Source organism: Pleurodeles waltl, chromosome 12 (genome assembly GCF_031143425.1).
Source record: "Pleurodeles waltl isolate 20211129_DDA chromosome 12, aPleWal1.hap1.20221129, whole genome shotgun sequence".
Classification (NCBI taxonomy): domain Eukaryota; kingdom Metazoa; phylum Chordata; class Amphibia; order Caudata; family Salamandridae; genus Pleurodeles; species Pleurodeles waltl.
Window position 1 is genome coordinate 50,731,721 of NC_090451.1, and position 23,713 is coordinate 50,755,433.

General features: G+C 46.7%; 1 protein-coding gene across 1 annotated transcript; it reads left to right on the top strand.

The window, feature by feature from the left end:
- The first annotated feature begins 435 nt into the window (after positions 1 to 435).
- On the top strand, positions 436 to 21,841 carry IFI30 (IFI30 lysosomal thiol reductase). Its single transcript, XM_069216407.1, has 7 exons — positions 436 to 768; positions 13,783 to 13,971; positions 15,262 to 15,336; positions 17,028 to 17,123; positions 18,232 to 18,384; positions 20,292 to 20,360; positions 21,223 to 21,841. Exons 1-7 carry the CDS (start codon positions 652 to 654, stop codon positions 21,295 to 21,297), a joined length of 774 nt encoding a protein of 257 aa, XP_069072508.1. The 5' UTR covers positions 436 to 651; the 3' UTR covers positions 21,298 to 21,841.
- The last annotated feature ends 1,872 nt before the right edge of the window (positions 21,842 to 23,713 follow it).

The following is a 23,713-nucleotide window of genomic DNA, read 5'->3' on the forward strand; positions in this document are numbered from 1 at the left end:
TACCTTGATCTTGCACAAGTGCCAGAGATCACACATCTCTAAAACAACTGGGGACTTCCCAGGCCATGTCTCAGATCACACAAGCACCACACAGCCCCGGAAGTAGAGCGGGCAATACATATCAATTTCCTTCCTGAAGAGATTAGATAGAGCACTATCTCCTTTAGTAGCGAACGAGAAGGGCGATGCTGAGCACAGAAACAAGTAAACAAAACAAAAAAACTTCACTGTAACTTATTGTCTGCGCAGCCCGGCAGGACCTGTGGATGTGAAGTCTGGGGTGCTCAAATAAGCGCTGTGCGGGCTCTGAGACTGCGAAGAGGGTGGAAAAAATAAGATATTAACAATCAGCATTTTCATGGACGGTTCCGCTTCTGCGAGTTAGATGTTAGAGGCGGGACTCCTTTTCGACGCGGATGATTTTCCAGTGAAGAGGTTCAGAGCGCAGGATCAGGGGCTGCTGTGTCACACTGTCTGATCTGGACCCAGGGTATTCCCCAGCGAGACAAGTTTCCGCATGAACTCTCCAAGTGGAGGAGGGAGGGAGGGAGTGTCGGCATCACGAGAGGAGGGAGGGCTGGAACAAGGGAGGGAGGAATCGAGGAAGTGTTTCCACAGTGAGCCCCAGGACTCGGGCACAGGTTCTGCACTATGAAGACGGTCCTGCCACTAGTACTCCTTGGGGTGGTAAGTGCTGCCACCCTGCCGGGGTGTCACCACTCCCCGGGTCTGTGGTGCTCCTCCTGGGACATCGCTGTGGCTTGCAAGGTAAGGGGAGCCCAGCCCGCGAGGCGCCTCAAAGTTCCACAATAGTCTCGTCTCTGACCTTCTCTTCGGGGAGCGGGCGGGGAGGTCCGATTATTGTTGGTTTATCCCTGAAGAGGTGAAAATGGACACATTATGCAACTGATGGCTCAGTTTCAGAGAGGGGATGCTAAAATCTTGACACCAGTAGCACCCCTGAAGTTAAATTAGCTTTTGGGATGGATCTTAGCAATACGTTATGCATTCAAAGTCAAAGCAAGCCATGAAACACATATATAAAAAACACATATCAATATTTATAAAAAACAAAACTTTTTTTTAAACGGGTCACGTTTATAAATAATATAAAAACAGCAGAAAACAGTACCATGGCTTAAATTACAAACTGTACCACAATATGAAACAGCCAAAATATAAAACAGAGCTTGAGAAGTGCCTTGAAATAGGAGCTTGTACTCAATAGACTTTGTTATGCACTCATGAAGCTTCCGGGTGGTAACAAAGTGCTTCGTAAGTGGTTTGTGTACGAAGCTTACTTTTACGTGTATAGTGATGCTAGTGGTGGCAAGGGTTTGCACTAGTGTTGCAGGCAAGGCCGGCTTTAGGGGCGTGCGACTGGTGCGGCCGCACTGGGCGCCGACCTCGAGGGGTCGCTGTGCTTAGCAATAACTTAGAATTTAAAAGCACCGGAAGCAAAGTTCCATGTGCGTCCATCTGTCGGGCGACATTAAAAATGTCAAGGTAACTTTTGTGATTAATATTCCTTACAGCAAGATGGAGTTTTGTCCAGCGGCAGTTTTGACTCGCCACAAAGTAGCGCAAAGGGTTAATACGCCTGCTGCAAAGACCAGATGTGGATAGCTGAGTGGATTAGTAAAACCAGGCCGTGCTAGCGCCTTAAAATGAATGTGAGTCAGAGTCTATGGAGCGATGCGGGTCTCCTTTGTCCGGTGGTAGTGATGGAATCCGAGGGGTGCCAAAAAGGGGTGTCGCACAGGGCGCCACCGGTGCTAAACCCATCCCTGTAGGTTCACAAAGTCCAGTGGTGCATGGGATGCAGCCGGTGGCTGTGATGTCACATGAGCGCTATAGAAAAATTAAGTGCACAACAAAATAGAAACATTGGAAATTGGTTCGGGTGTTGGAGGATTTAGTGTTTCAGAGATTGCTTTTGGAATATTGGGTCTTCTCGAAAGACAGCTTTGTAGGTGCTGATGCATTGTTAAATCTCTCATAGTTCCGAAGAACTTTCTCGTTCCCCTGTCATTCAGAATTTTAAAAGCCTTACAAAATCAAGAAATGACCATTGTAATTGAGGAGTGTTTGAACTAATTTAACATTTAGAGGGGTGGACTGTCCGTATTAGACTCATGGAAATGTCCCAGAGGGTTGAGGGGAAGTGAGTTCAGTTAGTCCTGAAAGCAGCTTGCAGGAAGCAGCGCGCCACCTTGTAAAAATAAAAAAACATGCATGCTTTGCTGCTGCGGCAAACCAATGGTAGGGGTGATATGCCACAGCGAAAAATATTGGAGCATTTCGCAAGCTTATCTAAAAAATTGCATGGAAATCCTTTGGTATTTTAGGTGATATATATTTTGCAAGTAGTGTTGTTAAAATGAGTTCTCGAGGCAGGTTGGCGGTGGGGTGTAGACAACGCACAGCAACATCCTGGGAGCAGCTAAGGCTTGTTTGCTTCGCCTGCCTGGTACATTATGGGTCTGTCTGTGTAGTGCTCGCCGCACAGCTGGGTCTCTAGGTGCTTTCCAAGTCTATTTCAGGCTTCCTGCATTTGCTTGTGTTTGTGCAGGGTGAGGAGGGTCTGTCTAGGTTACACATCGGTGTGGTGTGTTGGTGAGAGTACACATACTTCTGATTTCTTCGCTGCATGTGTGTGTCACACAGTGCCAGCATCTCTACAGTCATGTAAAAGTTTGCTTTGCGCATTGACCAAAAGTTTGAAAAGTTCTGCCATATGCACTAAATACCCTGCTCATTGTTTGGTGACTGCAGAACGCACTGAGCAGAAAGCCACCACATGGCACCGCTTTGCGTTTGCTTAACAATGTCACTGAAGCCTAGATAACCCATTCACCGTGAAAACATACCTTGTGAACCCTGTGGTTCGGTAAACAGCCTCCAGACTGGCCAATCTGAAAGCCAGTTTACTAGGCAGGTGGATTATTGGAGCCCCCATAAACACACCAGATCAGTTTCAGGGGTCTTTAATTCTGACATTCACCCACTCTCTTTTGAGTGAGGTTTGTCATTCAAGGTGGATGGACAGAGGATGTGGGAGGCCCCGCCAGGTTGGCGGGCGCTTGTCTTCTCCGTATTGGAGGTGCGTCACCGGCTGTGTTTAGAGATCTTCGCCTGCCTTATAAGGATCTTTTCACCGGAGAGATATTGGCTGGTGTGGTAGATAAATTTCTGACAAAGCAGATTGCAAGCAGGCTATCATGATGGTGGATTCAGTTTTTTTAAACAAAAAAAATGCATCTGAAAAAAAAAAAAAATTGTCTTGACGTGCAGAAGTTTCTCCTCCCACACGAGTTGAGGAGGGGCATTGTTTATTCTCCACGCCTGTATTCCACATGGCAGGCCCATGCATGAGAGATATGAATGTGGACCTCACACGCCACAAAGGTTAGTGGTCCAGTGGTGGACAGGCCCACCACCTGTGGTTGACTTCTGGTGGAGCCAATGGTGTCTCTCCTTGGGCACATCAGTGAGCCACTTTCTCTAAACTGGTGTAGGGCATGGGTTTGGCAAGCTTATGCCAGGTCCCCGGCTACACTGGACCATAAATGACCACGTTTCTCGTGGACAGGTTGCAGACTTTGTAACATGTACGTCTGTGCCCAACTTAAGTTCAGGAGGGCTAAATCCGTAATCGATTTTGAAAGTAATCTTATGACAATGAATATTATTCTCATTTAGATACTTTGGATGCAAATTTATCTCATAAAAATACCATAAGATAGATACCATAAAAGAGTGTATTTGACCTATGATGGACACCACTGTCCAGAGTTGGCATCCACGCGTGGAACGAAACAGCTGTGCCTTCAGAAATCTTTTTCACCTGGGGCTGTTGAGAGGATGGAGCTGGGAGTTTGTGAAACTGGCACATAGCATAGATTTGTGTGTTACATGTGAAGCCATGAGCTGTGCCCTGTATCTACCCAGCACCCATTACACCGTCTTCAGAGCAGGCATGAATGTAGCCTTGTCGAGAGCCGGGCCACATGGCTCCAGACAATGGTGCTTTGGATAGTCTCACTTTAACCAGGTAAAGACCGCCTTATGGAGCAGTCTGACGCAGGAGTGGAGACTAGAGCAGGTCACACCACAGAAGTCCAAGATGATGGAACCCTTCTGTGTTGGGTGCGTTGACTTTACAAATGAAAAAGGGGCTGCACCGGAATTGTAAACCCATGACACATCTTCCGGGTCGGTAATGGAGAGAGAGGGAGCGTGTCCACCCAGTCCAAGGTTTCAGGCTGCCTGTGTACATGATTAAAGTTTCGTTTTTTCGACCAATCAGATACAAGTATTTCTGGTGCATCCGGTGGTGCCCTTGTGTTAGGCGGACCACCGCCCGTGACCTGGAAACTATTGATATGCTTGTGACCTGCCTGTAATGTGCTGTAAGGTCATATTGAAATAGCTCAGGAATGGCTGCGGGAATTACACAAAAAAAGAACCAAGTTCCTCTGTCGGCACGCCTCAGACATGCACCACTCCCACATGACCGAAAGGCATGGCGCAACACTCTAAAAAAAATAATAATAATAATAAATAAAAATAAATTAAAAAAAATATATATATATATATTAATTAAGAAGAGAAATAAATACTGGAATTAAAGAATTAAAGGCGTAATAAAACTGCAACCTGAAGATTTATGATGTATGTTTTTCGTCTTTTATTTGAAATAGCACCTCAACAACAGTATATCTATTTAGAATTCATAAAAGATTCATCTTTTTGAATGAAGTACTAAACAGCTTCTTTTTGACAGGTAAACACATTTCAAACATTAATAGGTTTGAGTTTGTAAGAAATATCAATATTTGTAAAGCACAAGATGCTGCTACTTGCCTCTAAGGCCACCAGCCCAGGTGTTCTGCAAATATTAGGACTGCTTTTCACTGCCTGCTTCAGAGCAGTCAAGGTCACAGTTTGAACCTGCATGCCCCTTCTACTGTTCCACCCAGGACCCCCTCTGATCCCCTCACATGTGGAAGTAATATGCATTAAGCGAGGCTATCACACCAAAACAACATTAATGCTCAGGTTCTTCCCAGCATGCACTGTGCTTCCGCCCTCTCGCCATTGGCTCCGGGATAGAGCACGCGGGGTGGTATATTGTGGCCGCCAATTGCGAGAGTGCCTGAACTCTCAGGCTCTACAGAATGAAGCCGGTATGTATGCTCTGGTTTTCTGTCAAGTTTTGTTCTGTTATGAGCTGGTTAATAGTGCATCTGTTGACATCACTTGCAAAGCCAGTGATCCTGTATACCGGGGTCATCTCCCAGAATTCATCTGAACCTGAGTCTAAAAACATACGTGGGTCATGATTCCAGGAAGCAATTGTTGCTGATGTGCTATATGCAAACAGGTTGTCCAGCATACCTCAAAGAAACCTGGACCCATGCCAGATTTACAGGGTAGCAAAATATAATTAACCTAAATTGGAACAAATCACATAGCCAGTGATAACTGATGTAGACCTGATGCCCTGAACTTACGTTCCACATCTTCGCAGTGAACATCAGTCAAGGATGTGAACACCCATATTTAATTCTTGTAACTTCCCTGTTGCACCTGGCCCTTTTCGCAGGGTCATCCCCAGTCTTGTTTGCCTCCTTCCTCCTAATTTTTCTGACCAGCGTTTGTTGGCTTTAGGACTCTGGACACTTTACCCCTGCTAAAACAGTGCTGAAGTGCATATGCTGTCTGTGTAAATTGTACTGTTGATTGGTTGATCCATACTTGGCAGATTTGAGTCCCTGGTAAAATGCACCAGAGGTGCCAAGGGCCTGTAAATCAAATGCTACTAGTGGGCCTGCAGCACTGGTTGTGCCACCCACATTAGTAGCCCTGTAAACATGGCTCAGACCTGCCACTGCAGTGTCAGTGTGTGCAGTTCTAAACTGCCAATTCGACTTGCCAAGTGTACCCACTTGCCAGGCCTAAACCTTCCCTTTAACTACATGTTAGGCACCCCTAAGGTAGGCCCTAGGTAGCACCAGGGGCAGGGTGCAGTGTATGTTTAAGGTAGGATATGTACTAGGGTGTTTTATATGTCCTAACAGTGAAGTACTGTCAAATTCGGTTTTCACTGTGCAAGGCCTATCCCTCTCATAGGTTAACCTGGGGGCTGCCTTTAAATATCCTTAAAGCGCAGATTCCCTTTGAGAGCAGATAAAAATATGGACTTTAGGGTGTCTGAACTCACAATTTAAAAATACATCTTTTAGTAAAGTTGGTTTTTAAATTGTCTGTTTGAAAATGCCACATCTGATAGAGACGTCTAGTTGCAGATTCCTTACCTTAGAATTTTCCCCAGGCGTCAGACTGGATCTGGAGATTTTTCTTCGAGCAATACCCTTGCGTGTCGGTAGGTGGCTTCGGGCGACTCCGCGGGAGTCGTTGGGGTCATGGTCGCCGTGATGACGTCGGGAGTAGTAAATTGATGCTGCCCTCGCGCAGTGACGTCAGTTCTTTTCTTTCCGTGCCACACGCTGATCCGGAGAAGAGCTACCCTGGTCTATTTTTGACCAGATTCAACCGTTTTGTAGAGTTTTTGTGTGAACGGGAGGAGCGTCCATGCACAAGGCCTCTGACCTCGGAGCCTGCATCTGGGTCGGCTCCACACTTCCCCGAGTTTCCCGGAGCCAGAGCGACCCCGCCCAGCTTAAAGAGTTTTATGAGGCCATGCGCCTCATCTTTTGGCGGTCCTACCCCTATACAGCGCCTTCGGGCCCAAGGGGTTCGGTTGAGGGGCCTTCGGGTTACGCGCCAGCGGCTTTGGCCACCGAAGTCACCTCCGGATCCACGCGCGGATCTGTACCGGCGCTGATCGCACCCTTGAGACCTTCCCCGGCATCGACGTCGGTGGTGCCCACTATCGACGTTGACCCAATTCTTATCCCCGACGACCCACTTGTCGGAGCGGCGTCGGCTGACGCTGCCTTTGACTTCGATGGGGCCTATTCACCCCAGGTTGGATTTGGACCATTTTTCTTATGGGTACGAATATGGGGAGGGATTGGAGGGGTCCACGGACCCTTATGAATACCAGGATGACTCTTCTATGGACTGGGCTCAGGAATTGGGCGAAGCCAGTGGTCTGGATACTTCTCCTGACGCTGGCATGCTGTCTCCTCCTACCGTGGCTGCGGCAGAGGGAGCGACTTATGGTATGGTGGTCAGTAGGGTAGCAGAGGTCCTTGGTCTTGAGCTTCCCACTGTTGAGGTCAGGTCTAATCTCCTGACGGAGCTGCTTCAGCCTGGAGCTTCTACTTCTGAACCCCTTTTGCCGTTTAATGAAGCCGTCACCAATGTCCTTTTGGGTACCTGGTCCAAACCCAACACAGGGGCTCCTGTGAATATGAGTATCTCACGCCGCCATCGGCCCGCTCTGAACGCCCCAAAATTCCTGTCCCAACATCCTACGCCTGAGAGTTTTGTAATCCAGGCTTCCTCTTCTTCTGGCGCATTCCCTTCCGCATCCCCGGATAGGAAATCAAAAAGGCTGGAACAGTTTGGTAAGAAGTTGTTTTCTTCCTCCAGTCTCGCACTGCGGTCTGTGAACACTGCATGTCTTTTGGGCCGCTGTACCCACTCTTTGTGGGATACGGTTGCCCAAGTCCTGCCGCAGATACCGGAGAAGGCCCGTGCTATCATCTACCAAGCTGTGAACGATCGGAGAGATGCAGCAAAGTTCACAATCCATTGGGGGCAGGACACGACCGACTCTCTGGGCAAATAGGTTGCTACGACTGTGGCCTTACGACGCCATGCCTGGTTGCGTACTTCTGATTTTTTGAGGTATGTCCAACAGTCACTCATGGACATGCCCTTTGGCTCACGTCTCTTGGAGACAAAGCAGACTCATCCTTGAGATTCAAGGATTCCCGGGCTACGGCTCGGTCCCTCGGTTTTTCCTCTGCCCCTCACCCCACACAGTCCGCTTTTTGCCCATTTCATGGCCACGGAAGGGGCTCCCTGTCACGTCCTCCACCCAGCCACCGTGCCACCCATGCTGTCCAGCCTCTGTGTGGCCGGGGATGCAGAATCCCACGTGGCTGTGGGACAGGGAACCAAAGGTCTGCCCAGTCCACCTCTACCCCTGTGGCAGCCTCCAAACCCTCCTAATCCGTCCCCTCACTCCTGTCCAGTTGGTGGCAGGATTCGCCTTCACCTGCCCCACTGGGAATACATCACCACGGACAGGTGGGTTTTGCAGATAGTTCGAAAGGGCTACTCCCTCCCTTTCGAATCTGCTCTACCAACCATGCCTCCATCCTTCAGTCACCTTCCAGAGGATCATTTGGCACTTCTCCGCCAGGAAGTCGCAGCTCTCTTGGCCAAGGAAGCTATTGAAAAGGTCCCCAAGCCCGAAGTAGGTCATGGTTGTTATTTCCGCTACTTTCTGATACCAAAGAAGGAGAAGGGCTCACGTCCTATCCTAGAACTTTGGGACCTAAACTACTTCCTCAAGAAGGAGAAATTCAAAATGCTCACCCTGGCTCAGGTTCTGTCTGCCTTGGACCCAGGAGACTGGATGGTAGCGTTGGACATCGCAGGATGCTTATTTCCACATCCGGCCTGCCCACAGACGTTACTTACGATTCGTGGTAGGTCACGAGCACTTTCAGTTTACAGTGCTCCCCTTCGGCCTTACCAGCGCCCCTCGGGTGTTCACGAAAGTGATGGCGGTGGTTGCAGCTCAACTGCGCAGGTTAGGGGTCTCAGTCTTCCCCTACCTCGACGACTGGCTGTTAAAGGCGGACTCCCCCCAGAAAGTCGTCTCCCACCTTTAGACTACGGCGAACCTCCTGCACACGCAGGGGTTCACTATAAACGTGCCAAAGTCACACCTGACTCCCTCTCAGACGCTCCCTTTCATCAGAGCTGTTCTGGACACAGTGCAGTTTTGGGCTTATCCTCCCGAAAAGCGAGTCCAAGACATTCAGGCTATGATTCTGATCTTGGGTGTCAGTGAGACTGACTCTGAGGCTGCTGGGTCTCATGGCCTCCTGCATCCTGCTAGTAACACATGACAGATGGCATATGCGGGCTCTGTAGTGGGACCTGAAGTTCCAGTGGGCGCAGCATCAGGGGAATCTCTCCGACATGGTCCAGATCCCGGAGGGGACTGCAAAAGATCTGAAGTGGTGGCTTTCGAATCCGCATTGGGTCCGCAGCAGATCCCTCTCCCTTCTCCAACCAGATCTCTCTAGTGACAGATACGTCACTTCTGGGCTGGGGGGGCCACATGGGAGAGGTGGAGATCAGAGGACTCTGGTCTCCGGCGGAGTCTGGGCTCCATATCCATCTTCTGGAGCTCCGGGTGATCAGGTTTGCGTTGAAAGCATTTCTTCCCTCTCTCAAAGGGAAAGTGGTGCAGGTGTTCATGGACAATACTACCGCCATGTGGTACTGCAACAAACAGGGCGGAGTAGGGTCCTGGACCCTTTGTCAGGAGGCACTACACCTCTGGACATGGCTGGAACATCAGGGCATTACCCTGATGGTTCAACATCTGGCAGGTTCCCTCAACGCCAGAGCGGGAGAACTCAGCCGTCGATCCACAGGCGATCACGAATGGCGTCTCCATCCGGAGGTGGAGCATGGTTTCTTTCAGCAGTGGGGAGAGCCTTGGTTAGATCTGTTCGCCTCTGCAGAGAACTCACAATGTCAGCTGTTTTGCGCGTTGGAGTTTCCAAGGCGGCACTCGCTCGGAGACGCTTTTCGTCTCAAGTGGAACTCCGGCATCCTTTACGCCTTTCCAACTATACCTCTTCTGCCCAGAGTTCTCAAGAAAATCAGGAACGACCGGGCCCAAGTCATCTCAGTGGCTCCGGACTGGGCCCGGAGAGTATGGTATCCAGAGCTATTGAGCATGTCCATCGATCCTCCACTCAGACTGCATCTGCGGGCGCAGCAACAGGGGAAGCTTCTTCACCCGAACCTGTCAAACCTCCGCCTCCATGCGTGGAGATTGAGCAGCAACAGTTTACGGCATTTGCACTCCCACCCGAAGTCTGCGATGTCATCTTGGCAGCCAGGCCTCCATCAACCAAAACTGTATACGCCTGTTGTTGGCATAAATTTGTGGCATGGTGCACCAACAAATCTGTTGATTCTCCTCTCTTCAGCTCTATCCGAGGTTCTTCTGTTCATTATTTCTTTGGCCCAGCAGGGCTCTGCTTTAGGCACCCATAAAGGGTATTTATCTGCCATTTCGGCCTTTCTTAGGCTACCTGATCAGCCATCCCTCTTTAAATCTCCTATTGTGAGTCGATTCCCAAACGGACTCACCCATTTATTTCCTCCCACTCCATTTATTTTGCCTCAGTGGGACCTTAATCTTGTACTTACCTATTTGATGTGCACCCCCTTTGAGCCAGTGCATAATTGTACCTTGCGGCTCCTCACATTCAAAACTGTCTTTCTTGTTGCCATCACTTCTGCTCGAAGAGTGAGTTTCAGGCCCTTTCATCAAAACCTCCATACTTGTCTGTGTACCCTGACAAAGTGGTGTTGCGCACTAAGGCTTCCTTTCTTCCTAAGGTGGTTACACCCTTTCATGTAGGCCAGTCCATCACTCTGCCTACTTTCTACGCACCCCCACATCCTTCCCATGAGGAGGAGAGACTCCACTGTCTGGACTCAGAAAGAGCGTTGGCGTTCTACCTCAATCGTACTAAAGATTTCCGGGTGGACGATCAACTCTTCGTTGGGTATGTAGGTGAGAAAAAAGGGAAGGCGGTGCAAAAGCGTACCATCTCTCGATGGGTGCTTCTTTGCATCAAAATGTGCTACGCTTTGGCCAAGAAGCAACCCAATGAGAGCTTGCACACTCATTCCATCAGAGCAACTGCTGCTTCCACTGCATTAGCACATGGAGTTCCTGTCCTGGTTATCTGCCAGGCAGCTACGTGGGCGTCCCTGCATACCATTGCTAAGCACTACTTTCTGGACAGTCGGGTCCGTCGGAATGGCTACTTTTGTCATTCGGTCCTGCAGGACTTCCTAGTATGATCTTTGTTCGCAGCCCACCACCGATGATGGCATTGCTTGGGTATCTATTCTAAGGTAAGGAATCTGCAACTAGAAGTCTCTATCAGATGTACAAGTTACTTACCTTCAGTAACTAAAAATCTGGTAGAGACATATTCTAGTTGCAGATTCCTTACCACCCACACATCCTCCCTGCTTGTGAACTTATTTTTCTGGGACAGGGATTCCCCCTTTCAGGTCCTTATCTCTGGCGCACCAATCTCAGTGTTCTTAGCAGCTCTGCGCTTTGGCGTGGAAAGTCGTTAAAAGAAACTGACGTCACTGCATGAGGGCGGCGTCTATATACTACTCCCGACGTCATCACGGTGCCCATGACGCCAGCGATGCCCGCAGAGTTGACCGACGCCACCTACCGACGTGCAAGGGTATTGCTCAAAGAAAAATCTCCGGATCCAGTCTGGCGCCTGGGGGAAATTCTAAGGTAAGGAATCTGCAACTAGAATGTCTCTACCAGATATTTAGTTGCCAAAGGTAAGTAACTTGTACTTTTAGAAAGTAGGCATTTTCTTGCTTATACCATTTCTGTGACTCTGCCTGTTTGTGGATTGTCTGTCTGGGTCAGTTTGACAGTTGGGCTGTTTTGAACATCTATAGACAGTGACACAAAAGGGGGCAGGGGTGTAGCCTACATAGCCTGATGAGCCATCTGAGCTAGAGGGGAGGGAGGAGTGGTCGTTCACACCTAAAAGGACTGTGCCTGCCCTCACACAATGTAGTCTCCAACCCCCTGGTGTGCGTCTGGGGCCTGACCTGGGCAAGGAAGGATTTTGAAAACACTTGAGGCTTTGCTTTGAAGTTTGCCAACTTCAAAGGCAGAACAGGGTATAAGAAGATGACCAAAAACCCCAGACTTTTAGAATCTTTCTGGAATCAAGAGGAACCTCTGCCAAGGCGAAGAACTGGAGGAGGAGTACTGTCCTCTTGCTGTGCTGCTTTGCTGGACTGGCCTGCAGTTGCTGCTTCTGCCTGAAAAGAGTGCAAAGGGAGAACTTTGCTGTGTGTCCTGCTTGAGAAAGTTGTCCAAGGGCTTGGATTAGAGCTTGCCTCCTGTTGGAAGTCTCAGGGACACCAAAGACTTCAGTTTCCTCAACCTGCAGCACTGGGAACTGTGTGTTTTGTGCTATTCAAGAGGACAAACCACTGCAACGCCCCAACGACGCAGCTGGCCTGCACCATGACCTGCTGACACCACAGGGAGTCGCATTGCTCTGCTGCGCACCGCGACCCTGGTCTCACCAACGCCGTCATCAGATTACTTCACTGAGCGGCTGCTCGCACCGCGACTTTTGGGCCCGCACTCCGGCATCGCCTACTCACACCGCAGCCTGGGCCTCCCCGACGCCGCCACTCCTGCTGACGCCGGTGCCGCTGCCTGCACCGTGGCCTGTGGACACTGCTCGTGAGGGTCACGAAGCACCGTCACGTCCCGCACCACTGGCTCGGGCATACTGACGACATCGCTTCCACAACTATGCCGCCGCTGCCTGCACCGTGACCTGTGGACACCGCACGTTGCACTGCCCCGCTTCACACCGCAGCCCTGCTCTCGCTGACGTCATCAATGCCGACGCACCTGACTTCATCAGCCCGGAGTTCGATCCGCAAGGCGTGTGACTTCGAGGGCTCGACAACTCCTGCACCGACTCTGGAACTGACACCGCAACGCTGCTCTCCAGAGCTCACCACAACGATCACGACATCCTACAAATCCAAAGTACTGTTTGCAGGTATTCCCGACACCGTAGCTGGCCAGACTTGCACCGGACGGCCTGAACTGTTGGTTTTGTTGCTCACGACGCAGTGGTAGCCCCAGGTGGAGCTATTGACTTCAAGGAAATGTATTTTTGAGTAAATCTTGCAGAATTCATATTTTTATTACTGTCTGTTGGATTTATTTGATCATTTTGGTCTTGTTTTACACAGTTAAATATTGGCTATTTTTCTAAAACTGGTGTGGTGTTCTTTTGTAGTGTTTTCACTGTATTACTGTGTGTTATGTGCACATGCTTTACACATTGCTTCTGAGATAAGCCTAACTGCTCGTGCCAAGCTACCAAGGGGTTGAGCAGGGGTTATCTGAGCGAGTATCTCCCTTATCCTGACTAGAATAAGGGTCCCTACTTGGACAGGGTGCAAACCGACTGTCAACTAGAGACCCAATTTCTAACATTCCCCTTCCCTTATCTTCTTCTTGACTCTTAGGAATTCAGTGCTTAATTTGAGCTGGTGGTTTCTGGTGCTCAGCCCCGGCACTTAATTGTCAACACTGGCACTTAATACAGTCTGCCACAGGGTGGCACTGTTTATCTAAGTTAGAGAGTAGCACAACAACAGTTGCTTATGAATTCAAGGTACATTAAAAATGACGAATATTTGCCGCCCAACCCATCCTTACAGCTTTGGGGCCTAGAATAGTATGAATTGTCACACGTGTAGGGGTGTGATGGTTAGTAGTAGTGTTGGTACTGTCATTACCAGCCCTTGCAGGGGCAATGGGTGATGCAAGCTGCGGTGGCCTCCAGACGAGGGTACTGGAACTTTTTTTTTTTTTTTTTACAAATTAAGCACTGCTCGGAATAATATACGAGGCTGTTGAGGAACTAAGGATGGGACCAGGAGTCAACCCTTTGATGTCCTATTGTACAGATTTCATTCTTGATCGGTCTGGCCTTGAGTATTACTTGTTGATGGTGCTTCTTCCAGGTGGAAAAGCAATGCGTGGAGTTTTACAGTCGCTCGGAGTCCTCCTCAGAGGAGCTGGTGCAGATCGAATTGTACTATGAATGTCTCTGCGGCGGCTGCCGAAGTTTCTTCACCAGCCAACTATTCCCCACCTGGATGATGCTGAACTCCATCATGAACATCACATTGGTCCCGTATGGAAACGCACAGGTAATGTCGTCATACTTTCTCCGTGCCAGCTAGACCACTACATACTGCCTACAATGTTCTTTACAGAATAATTGTGTCATGTTTCTCTGTAAGTTTTTGTCAAAATCATAGCATTGGCACTGAATGCTTTTATAGCCGTGACCGTAAAGAGGTTAGACTCATTTCTGAAGAAGAATTGTGTTCCTTTCTTTAAAAAGTAAATGCACTTGTTATACTGAGATATAAATACAGAAAAACTAGAAAATTAAGATCTGTGTGTCCATACCAAAGTGCAATTTTGATTTTTTTCTTGTAGAAGACGTTGTGGAATTTATATTCTCAATTCCTATGTGCAAAAATTTAAGTACACACATATGCTTCCACACCGCAATTGTATATACCCCAAGTAAAACAACACAATGTGGTATAAACATTTCCAAATGAATGATTCTTGTGGGATTTTAGTGTTTGTGGTTTGTTATATTGTTATTTTATGCTATGCAATAAATTCTACTCGCATGCTTAAATAGGTGATGTCCTAAAGTGATATAAGTAACTGGAGTTGACCACATCCTTATGTGTCATATATATAACTTAACTTAGACAGAGGAGAAGAAGCAATTCCAAAAACCTGAAGAACTGATCACTGTCCCCTGATAGGTAACATAAGAGAAATTGGATCCACAGTCCATGGCAAAGCACATAGCTGGAAAATGTAATTTTATCTGGTTTTAAAGTTTTTGTTAGTGCGGACAAAGGTGCTTGGTGCATCAGTGTGCTTAGCAAGATAGTAAAGAAGTGACTTTTACGTAGGCTGAGGAGAATGGAATACAGTCATTATAAACATGCTTAGTTAAGTGAATAATCTCAGGAATTCTATTTGGGAGATGTACTGTTAAATCCCATCATCAGTCTAGGCAATCAATGTACTCAAATAGTGTCTTCTAATGTAATAGAGCATAAAATGAGAAATGCATATGCAAGGAGATACAGCCCCAGGACAACCCAAGGCGCAGAATTCTGCAGCAATGTAATAAAGTTGGCCTGTAAGTATGAGGTGGGATAAAGCTGAGACGGGCAGTTTGAAGGTGGTGCAGAGGATCGTGTCCGGTAGCTTGCCAACCAAAAATGAGGGCACAGATATATTGGAGAAACCAAAGTTAGGTTCTTCTAATATTTCACATAAGGAGCTGGCAAAGTTACTAGAGACCCCCCCCAAGACTGTGGCTCAGATATGTTGCTAAAATGTAATTGGAGGCCAGAACTCAATGGTATGTCTCATTCTTTGGTTTGAATTTGTCCTTTTTGCAGGAAAGGAATGAAAGCGGCAAGTGGGTCTTTGAATGTCAGCACGGACCCAATGAGTGTCTTGGAAATATGATTGAGGTTAGTTTATGGGCTGGGTGGTGGGTGTTGGCATTGACTGATTGGCGCTGTCCATGGGACCTGATTTGTAGCAGGACATCTATATATAGATACCCAATTCTTCCTCTAAAGAACTGAATGCTTGAATTAATTTACAATTTGTGTAAAACACTGTGGAGAACATCACCTTGTATTTCATTTGTTCGTATAGCGCTAACCTGTTGTAGAAGTAGCCACATCAAAGCGCTAGCATGACAAAGCGAGAGCAAAAGACACAAGGAGCGAGTTGGAGCAGGGAGCAGAGGAACACGTTCACGAGAGAGAGACACATCTGAGAGAGACATTTTGAGTTTTGTCTTGAACGCCGAGGAATCAGCGCTGCCTTACAGTGTTTTATATCCAAATACCACAATTCTCAGTGGAAAAGTCTTACATTTATTCATATTGTTCGAATAGTGTGACAGGAGCTGATACTCAAACAAGATTTTCTATAAAATACTCTTATTTTTTGACATGTCAATTTAGATTTTGCCCTCTCCACTTAACACTTAGGGATAGTTAATTGAGCTGGAAAACAATGTTTAAAAGATGTAATCATGTTGATAAGATTTTATGGTATTTTATGTTTTAAGTATTTGAGAGAAGAAACAAATACATCCTTTTGCTATTTGTTTTCTCATTTATTGACCGGTCATGTCATAAAATGTGTATCCCTATCAGTAAAAAGCCTGGCAGGTGGCAAACTTGATCATTATCCTGGAGTGATCATCTGTGCTAGACAGAGTCACTTATAGAAGGATCACAGGATCAGAAAACACTGCCAGTGGCCTTACATGTTAAAGTTCAAAGGCTTCCTCTCTGGTCCCCTTTCTCTCCTGCTTTCTAATGTTTGTATAATCCAAAAACATGCACCTACTCAAAATTTCTGATTAATGCATCTGGTCATTCATCACATGGTACCCAGGTGTACCCTACTGTCAGGGGTTGTCTAGACCAGTACGGTCGGTATCCAGATGCCAGGACTCCAGAACAACAGAAATGCTGCAGTGACTTTGAACTGAACCAGGCGAACCAAGATATAATTCTCCTGAGCTCATCTTCCCAGGCATTCTCTATCCCTTTCCACCAATCAGCTGTGCAGCTTCTTCTGTGGTCAACTCATAAAGTTTTCCCAATCAGCTAGAAGCCTGGGCGTTCACCATGGCTGTGGCCGGAGCATTTCTTATTAATTCAGTCCACGTGATGTCTGGTTCCTGCTGAGGAATCCCATGGAACGAGCTCCACTCAATTCTACCCCTCTCTAAAAGCCCTAATGGTTGACACACTGGTGAACCCTAAGGGGGGGGACAAGCCAGCCCTCAGTGTAGTTGCCCCTCAAACGAAGTCATGCCTCTGCTCAAAATATATGGTCACCGGACACTACTGCCAACCATACTCCAGAGCTTGAAGTACTCTAAACTACAAGCCTCTGAGTAACCCTTCCAAAGTTAAAGTAATCACCTCTTGGTATAGCTTAGTCAATCTAAACATCCAAGCTATATATTTTAAAAGTACGCCTTAGTTTATTTTGTGTTAAGGCAACGATCGTAACCAGACAGATAATATTCAAGTACCTCGAAGTGAATTCAGGATGGTGTGAAGCTCTTCGCCTACGACTTAACATAAAAGCGCTTAGTAGCAGATGTATGACCTGTGTTTTATGTCTTTACTAGACCTGCTTGATGAATATTTTGGGAAGCGCAGACCAGTATCTCCCCATCATCTACTGCATTGAATCGGCAGAAAATGTGATCAAATCTGTGCAGCCAGTAAGTACTTTATATGTTTGTTCTACCGCCTCTGCCTAGCTCCTTCTCTGCGTAGCTCCTACTCCTGCGCGGCTCTTTACTAAGAACTTTTCTGTTGTATCGAGTGCATCAGATCACTCTGTACACAGAAGGTTGAGGTGTGAGGGTGCAGCCGAAGACACACTACAGCCACATGGATGTCACTTCATATTGGGATTAGTACTAACCCAGAAACTGTGAACCTGGACAGGTCCATTTAGGAGTTCTCCTGAGTAATTCTACCACCGGGGAGGAAAGAGACATTTTTGGCACAGCAACAAAAAGAAAGTTTGTCTGGAGACAGCATCAGTACGCTCCTGGTTCTTGTTACACAGAGTTCCAGGTTGAGTAGCTATCTGAATATAGGTATGAGCTGAAAAAGGCTTTAGGTTCTGTTCACGAAAGCAGATTTGACTGCAAGCATAAATTTACAACTTAATCTACCTTCTATTCATCTGCCAGGACTTCGCAGTGGTATTCCTAGCAGGTGTTAGCCCAGTTAAGCTTTACCACACTTCTCTGCACTTACAAATACCACTCAGGGGGTGGGGCGTGGGCGTGCCAAGGCATGTTTTGCCTTGGACGTTTGAGAACGCCGCCCACAGATCTGTACATTTCTGGAAAGGATCAGATATTTTCTCCAGCCAGTAGCTGGCATAAGTCCCCATTCCATGTGGGGCAGGGGGACACATTACTCCTAACTGTGCTGGGGGTGTAGGGGAAGGGCTTTCTCCCCAAGGTAAAATATTGTCTCTGTGGAGAAAACAAAAAGTACATTTGCGGAGGGGTCCCACAGGAAACATCATCTGACCTTCCCTGTACACTTGGCACAGCATTCCATGCGTATTGCTGGAGATGTTAGTTAATCCAGAAAGTAAAAATTCTCCACTCACATGCAGGTGTGAATCTATGGGTGCACATGTACTACTTTCCATATAAAACTGCCCCAAAGCGAGATATCCGTGTCCTTTCAGGAAGCATGTATAAAAAAAACATGTGTGGGACAATTATTCAAATACAGGCGTTGGGAGTCGAACAGAAAACATTTATTGCTTATTGTGCTTCCAAACACTTTTCTTACTTTTTATAGTGCCTCGAGGTATATCAGCCGGAGCTGAGCCTGGATAAAATCATGCAGTGCGCGAACGGGGACCTTGGAAACAAGCTGATGCACGAAAATGCCCAGCGGACGCAGCGGCTGGATCCACCTCATAAGTTTGTCCCTTGGATTGTCGTAAATGGGGTACGACTACAAGTGTGTGCTCGTGCGTGCCTGTGTGTGAGCGAAGCATTTGAATATCCGCGCGTTAGTACAACAAAGTGTGTGCACGCATGCAGGCGTGTGTTTGTGCATGACTAAATGTGAGGGTAAATTTCAGGAACAGCGGTTTGACTTTGACCTTTTCGTGTACCTTTTGTCTGTCGCCGAAGTATTGGACCTCTTTTGTATACCATCAAGGCTGTACCTCGCATCTAAAATAGTATTGTTAAGTTATGTAGATTTGTATGATGCAGCTTATCACCCATGAAGGTATCCAGCAGGGGCGGCCCCTCCATTATACCACGTTTATTATGGTTTTACTGTAAAAGGGGCGGGGCCATGACGGGGACAGAGGGAGAGTGCACAGTACTCCCCCTCACCAGCATGAAAGCAGTGTTATGATTGGACGCAGGGCAAGCTCGGTGCCTGTGCCTGCAGTGGAGGACCGTAGCGAATCAGAGCGGCGCGGAGACAAAGGCGAGTTATTTATGTCTTTTTTTTGTTAGCTACCCCGTGCCACGCCCCTTTTCCGTCCCACGAGCCACGTCTGGTATCCAGGCGCTGAAGCAAGGACGTAGGCGCGGTGGGGCATTTAATGCTGTTAAAGCGCATTCTAATGGGTTTTGAGGAAAGGGCACTTTTCTCCCGAAGTCCACACTTTGTTCTCAGGCTACAGTTTTCTCGGATCAGGGAGTGGTGGCCGATACTAGTGTCAGCTAGTACTATGCAAGCAGCACCACCCATGCCTTCTAATTCTAAATAAATGCCTGAAAATGCAACCATGGATACATTATTTTCTATAGTTTGGCTATATACCTACTAAACGGGACTCCTCTGAATCACTCACTTAACTAAAAAACAGTAAAAATAAAGTTACAGGTATTCTACTCCTGTTTATAAGGTATTGTAGTAATCCATTAGACCAGAAGTGTCCAGTGTAGGTCCCCAGGCTGAATTCATAAGATAGTTTCCGGATATTCCCAATAGGATACATTTTCTTCCAGTTAATCGGACTGTAAATCATTTATATAATCAGTGGCTGTCGTCACAATGTGACATACAGCCAGCATTCCTGAACCAACGTTGGACACCCCGCTTTAAACCATACGTCACAACTCACAACCTTGTAGCTGTCTTGCAAATACCATAAATCTCATAGTCCCCGCAGCCGTGTAAGGAAAGCAGGGGGCTATAACGACACCCATAAAAAATATTTTCACCATGTGAGGGAGTCACTCCAAAGTATAACCAGCCTGGCAGTGCTTAATTTGTGCTTGTTGTTTCCGGTGCTGAGCACCAGCACTTTTTTTGGAGGGCCGGGGCTTATTCTTCAGCCTTAAGCGTTTGCTGCAAGCAAAATACACCTATGGGAAAGATGGAGGAAGGGAAAAATGAAAAAGCGTCACAAAGGGAGAAAGTAGAAAGCTGCAAGAGTGAGCTAAAGGGGCAGAGAGTGGCTTTACATGGATTGGAGAGGCCCGAGATGGCTTCAGGATTACGCCACCCGAGTATTCCGTGTTCGCACATTAAATACAGCAGTCGTGTGTTTGAGCGTAGGGCTTTGGGCACCAGCACCTTTTTATTTACAAATTAAGCACTGCGGCCTGGTCAATAGGCCTTACCAAATGTGAGCTTAAGACAGCCGACAGCCACACAACCAGATAAGTTCCGAGCTCCTGTAGTCGACTGCGTACATTTATGTACCCCACCACCAAATTGAGAAGCCATCTCTGGTGACGTTGAGCCATGACCACTAGTCAAAAACTGAGTTTATATATGAAACACATCACATTCTCCTGTGGATCAAAATTGTATATTGACAAAAATTGATGTGTGTGATGATAATGCAACCTTTAAATAACACCAACATTTCGATTTACTCTACCCAGAAACACACAGACGAACTTCAGAGTAAAGCCCTGAGTGCACTGTTCAACCTCATTTGTGAAACATACACGGTAAGTGGTGTTTTATGGTTCTGATGCCTAAATGCGGCGACGCTGTAAAGTGATATAGGTTGCATTAAACTATAGGGATTTCGAGGCAGTGTGATAGGATTTTAAAAACCTCATGAATCTCCGACCTTTAGGTAAATTTTTTTAAAACTTTTGGGAAGCCCTGAGATGGTTCTAAATACTTTGTTTGCATCTGTTCTTTAACAAGCTAGAAGCATGACTTGCAGGGCCAGTTCTCTATCCTCCACCAGTTCCTGACCATCCCCCACTTTACTGCACTAAGGCTGGAAAGTCAGAGCATTAGCAGGACCCTAGATGTTGCAATCAAGGTTCATAGGCATCTGCATATTATACGAACAGGTGTAGTAGGAAAAGCCTATGAAGGTGGTTCTGGATGGCCCATTTATTAGTGTATTTGATTCTCCCTCAGGCACCTCGACCTTTGAAGCTTTTTGCCACTGGATTTTACTTTCATTGCTGTTGATGTATGTTCTCTGCACGTGTCCTGCATCCTGCATCATTCTGATGTTTCCTCCCATCCCCAGCACTCTGAGAAGGCTTGCTGATGCCTTGGAGTGCTCAACAAAAACACATTTTCCCTTGACATGTTCCAATCACTTTCCTTTAGTTCATTCTCCTTGTTAGCTACTAGTTAAATTCACAGACTGCATAGCATATTTTTAGTCATTGTGTCAATAAATAAATCATTCAACCTTCTAGTGAGGCGATATTGTAGGTTCTTAAGGAAAACTATTGATTTTTTTGATGATTATACAGAATGTACATATCCTGGATTCTGATCATTAACATTGTTTTCATTATTTTTCAGACTTGTAACTAGTAAACCTCTTTTGTCTCCCTGCAGGGACCAAAACCAATTGCCTGTCAGGCTAAAAAAGGTCCAATTCCATTAGAGGCGGACCGTGTGTGTATGAATTAACACTTCTATCTACCAGCCTGAAGCACTCAATCAATCACCCGAACAACCACAATTTGTAAAGTGCGGCTAATCATCTTTGAGGGTATCCAGGCGCTTGCAGATCGAAGTAGTTCATTCGAAGAGCCAGTTCTTGAGGGAAGCCGTCCCACCTCGTCTTCCTTGAAGTATGCACTTATATCTGTATTTGGGTAAGATGCCAAAGGAAGAAAGCACTGCCAAAACTTTTTAAAGTTATGCGAACAGAATGAAGGTTCTGTGCTGGCACTGACCCAAGTACTTCCTGTGGCATTCTGTCCAGGTTTATATCCAATGGATCAGTTTTTATTGGATCTGGAATAAGTTTCCCCACAAAATGCAGAGTACCGGTCGGGGCAGGTGTGTTGTCTCCTGGGCACTATCTATATTGCTGGATTAATTGGAATGTTGTGGTATTGCATTGGTATTACCCAGGTGATGTGATCCAAGAAGGAAAGTCGGAGGCTCACCTTGATGTAAGAAGATTTTGTAGCTGCGGGTTCCGATAATAAAGCTTATTGTACAATTATGCATATCTTATGTTGTGATTTGTTGAGGATCATTTCATAGGACATGTTTGGTTATGAAGGATTCAGAATTCCGTGACATGGATTATGTTCCATCTAATGAGTCAACTTTCAGCTGCTGCTTGCTGTTCTCCTTATCCAGTCCAGTTTGTTTGGTTTTCGTCGTGCACATTGTTAACTCGCAATATGGATATTTTAATATGCAGTTAAGGATCGCCTAACAAATTTAGGGCACTAAGGGCCAGATGTAGCAAAGGGGTTTTCCCATTCTGTGTCAGTGGGGAAATGTGTTCGTACATATGGCCCTAAATGTGGTATATAGCTCATATGTGAGTCTGCAGGGTGTGCCATCTATTTACCAAACTACTCTGTGTTGAGTCCGGTCGGTCATGCACCTCCGTCAGGATTGGTAGGTTTTTCTGTTTCTCACTGTAGTAGAGGTAATTTAACACGCACACCCGTAGCATGTGCAGATGTGTCTTGTGCACGTGTATATGTTTAACTTTGTACTCCATTCCTTATTGCATTGTGAAGACATACGTCTATGTTCAGCATGTCCCCTCACGCCCTCTGATCGTTGAGCAGGGATTCCACAGGAGTTGCGGTCATTCACTGCTGGAAATCTGAGCTGGCTGGTCGCAGTGCGTTACGTGTGATCTAATCCTGAAATAAAGCCCGTTTCAACTTTTGATGATCGTCTGATCCTTTATTAGACTCACCGAATGAGCAGCAACAAACAGCTATCCTTGTGTCATACCTCCTGGAAAGAGATCTGTAGGAAAGTACCATCTTTCTTGGCATGTTACCCCCAATTTCTGCCTGTTTGTCAGTGTGTTTTTACTGTCTCACTGGGATCCTGCTAGTCAGGACCCCAGTGCTCATAGTTTGTGGCCTATATGTCAGTGTGTTACTGTGTTGTCAGTATGCTTGACTGTGTCACTGGAGTTCTGCTAACCAGAACGCCAGTGCTTATGCTCTCCCCGTTTTCCAAATTTGTCTCTATAGTCTAGGGACTCCATATTCCAATCCAGATTGCCACACAGGTCTGCCCTTATAGGTCACTAGTATATGGTGCCTAGGTACCCAGGTGTAGGAAGCTGGCTCTGTATATACTATATCAAAATGAGAGATTGTGTGCACAGAGTCCAGGGTTCCCCCAAGAGGCTTGACTGAGGCAATAATAGATAATACTAATGCTTTATTTGTGGTAGTGTGGTCGAGCAGTTAGGCTTATCAGAGGGTAGTGTTAAGCATTTGTTGTACACACACAAGCGATAAAAGAAACACACACTCAATGACTTAACTCCAAATCAATAGGATTTTATATAGAAAAATATATTTTTGTTATTTTATTACTAGAACCACAAGACTCAGTTCTGAAGTAAATGCTGTTGCAGGTAAGTACTTAGCATAGACATCAATGTAACTTTGTTTCACTTTAGTCAAGTAAACAGTTTTTAAGAAAACATATAATATCTATTTTAAAAGTGGACACTGCATTTTCAGAACAGTTCCTGGAGGAAGAAAATAAAGTACAGTTATAGAGGTAAGTACACGACTTACAGTTCCAGTTTCCGGGTTATAGGTAGTCCACCGTTGGGGGTTCAAGTCAACCCCAAACACCCACCACCAGCAACATGGGGCCGGCCAGGTGCAGAGGTCAAAGTTGAGCAATTTTAACGTGGGCTCCTATGGAGACGGGGTGCTCGGAATTTGGTCTGCGAGCAGGTAAGTACCCGCAGCTCAGAGGGCAGACCAGGGGGAATTAGAGGAGCACTGGAGGGATCCCAAGTAGGCACCAATCCCACACCTTCAGCGGCACTAGGGGGGCCGGGTGCAAACAAGACATCGGGTTTCCAAAGAAACTATGAGAG

Excerpts from the sequence above, each read along its gene's own strand:
- IFI30 (XM_069216407.1), top strand. The coding sequence starts at position 652 with ATGAAGACGGTCCTGCCACTAGTACTCCTTGGGGTGGTAAGTGCTGCC. Across the intron at positions 13,972-15,261 it reads TCCCGTATGGAAACGCACAG|GAAAGGAATGAAAGCGGCAA; the intron begins GTAATGTCGTCA and ends TCCTTTTTGCAG. Across the intron at positions 15,337-17,027 it reads GTCTTGGAAATATGATTGAG|ACCTGCTTGATGAATATTTT; the intron begins GTTAGTTTATGG and ends TGTCTTTACTAG.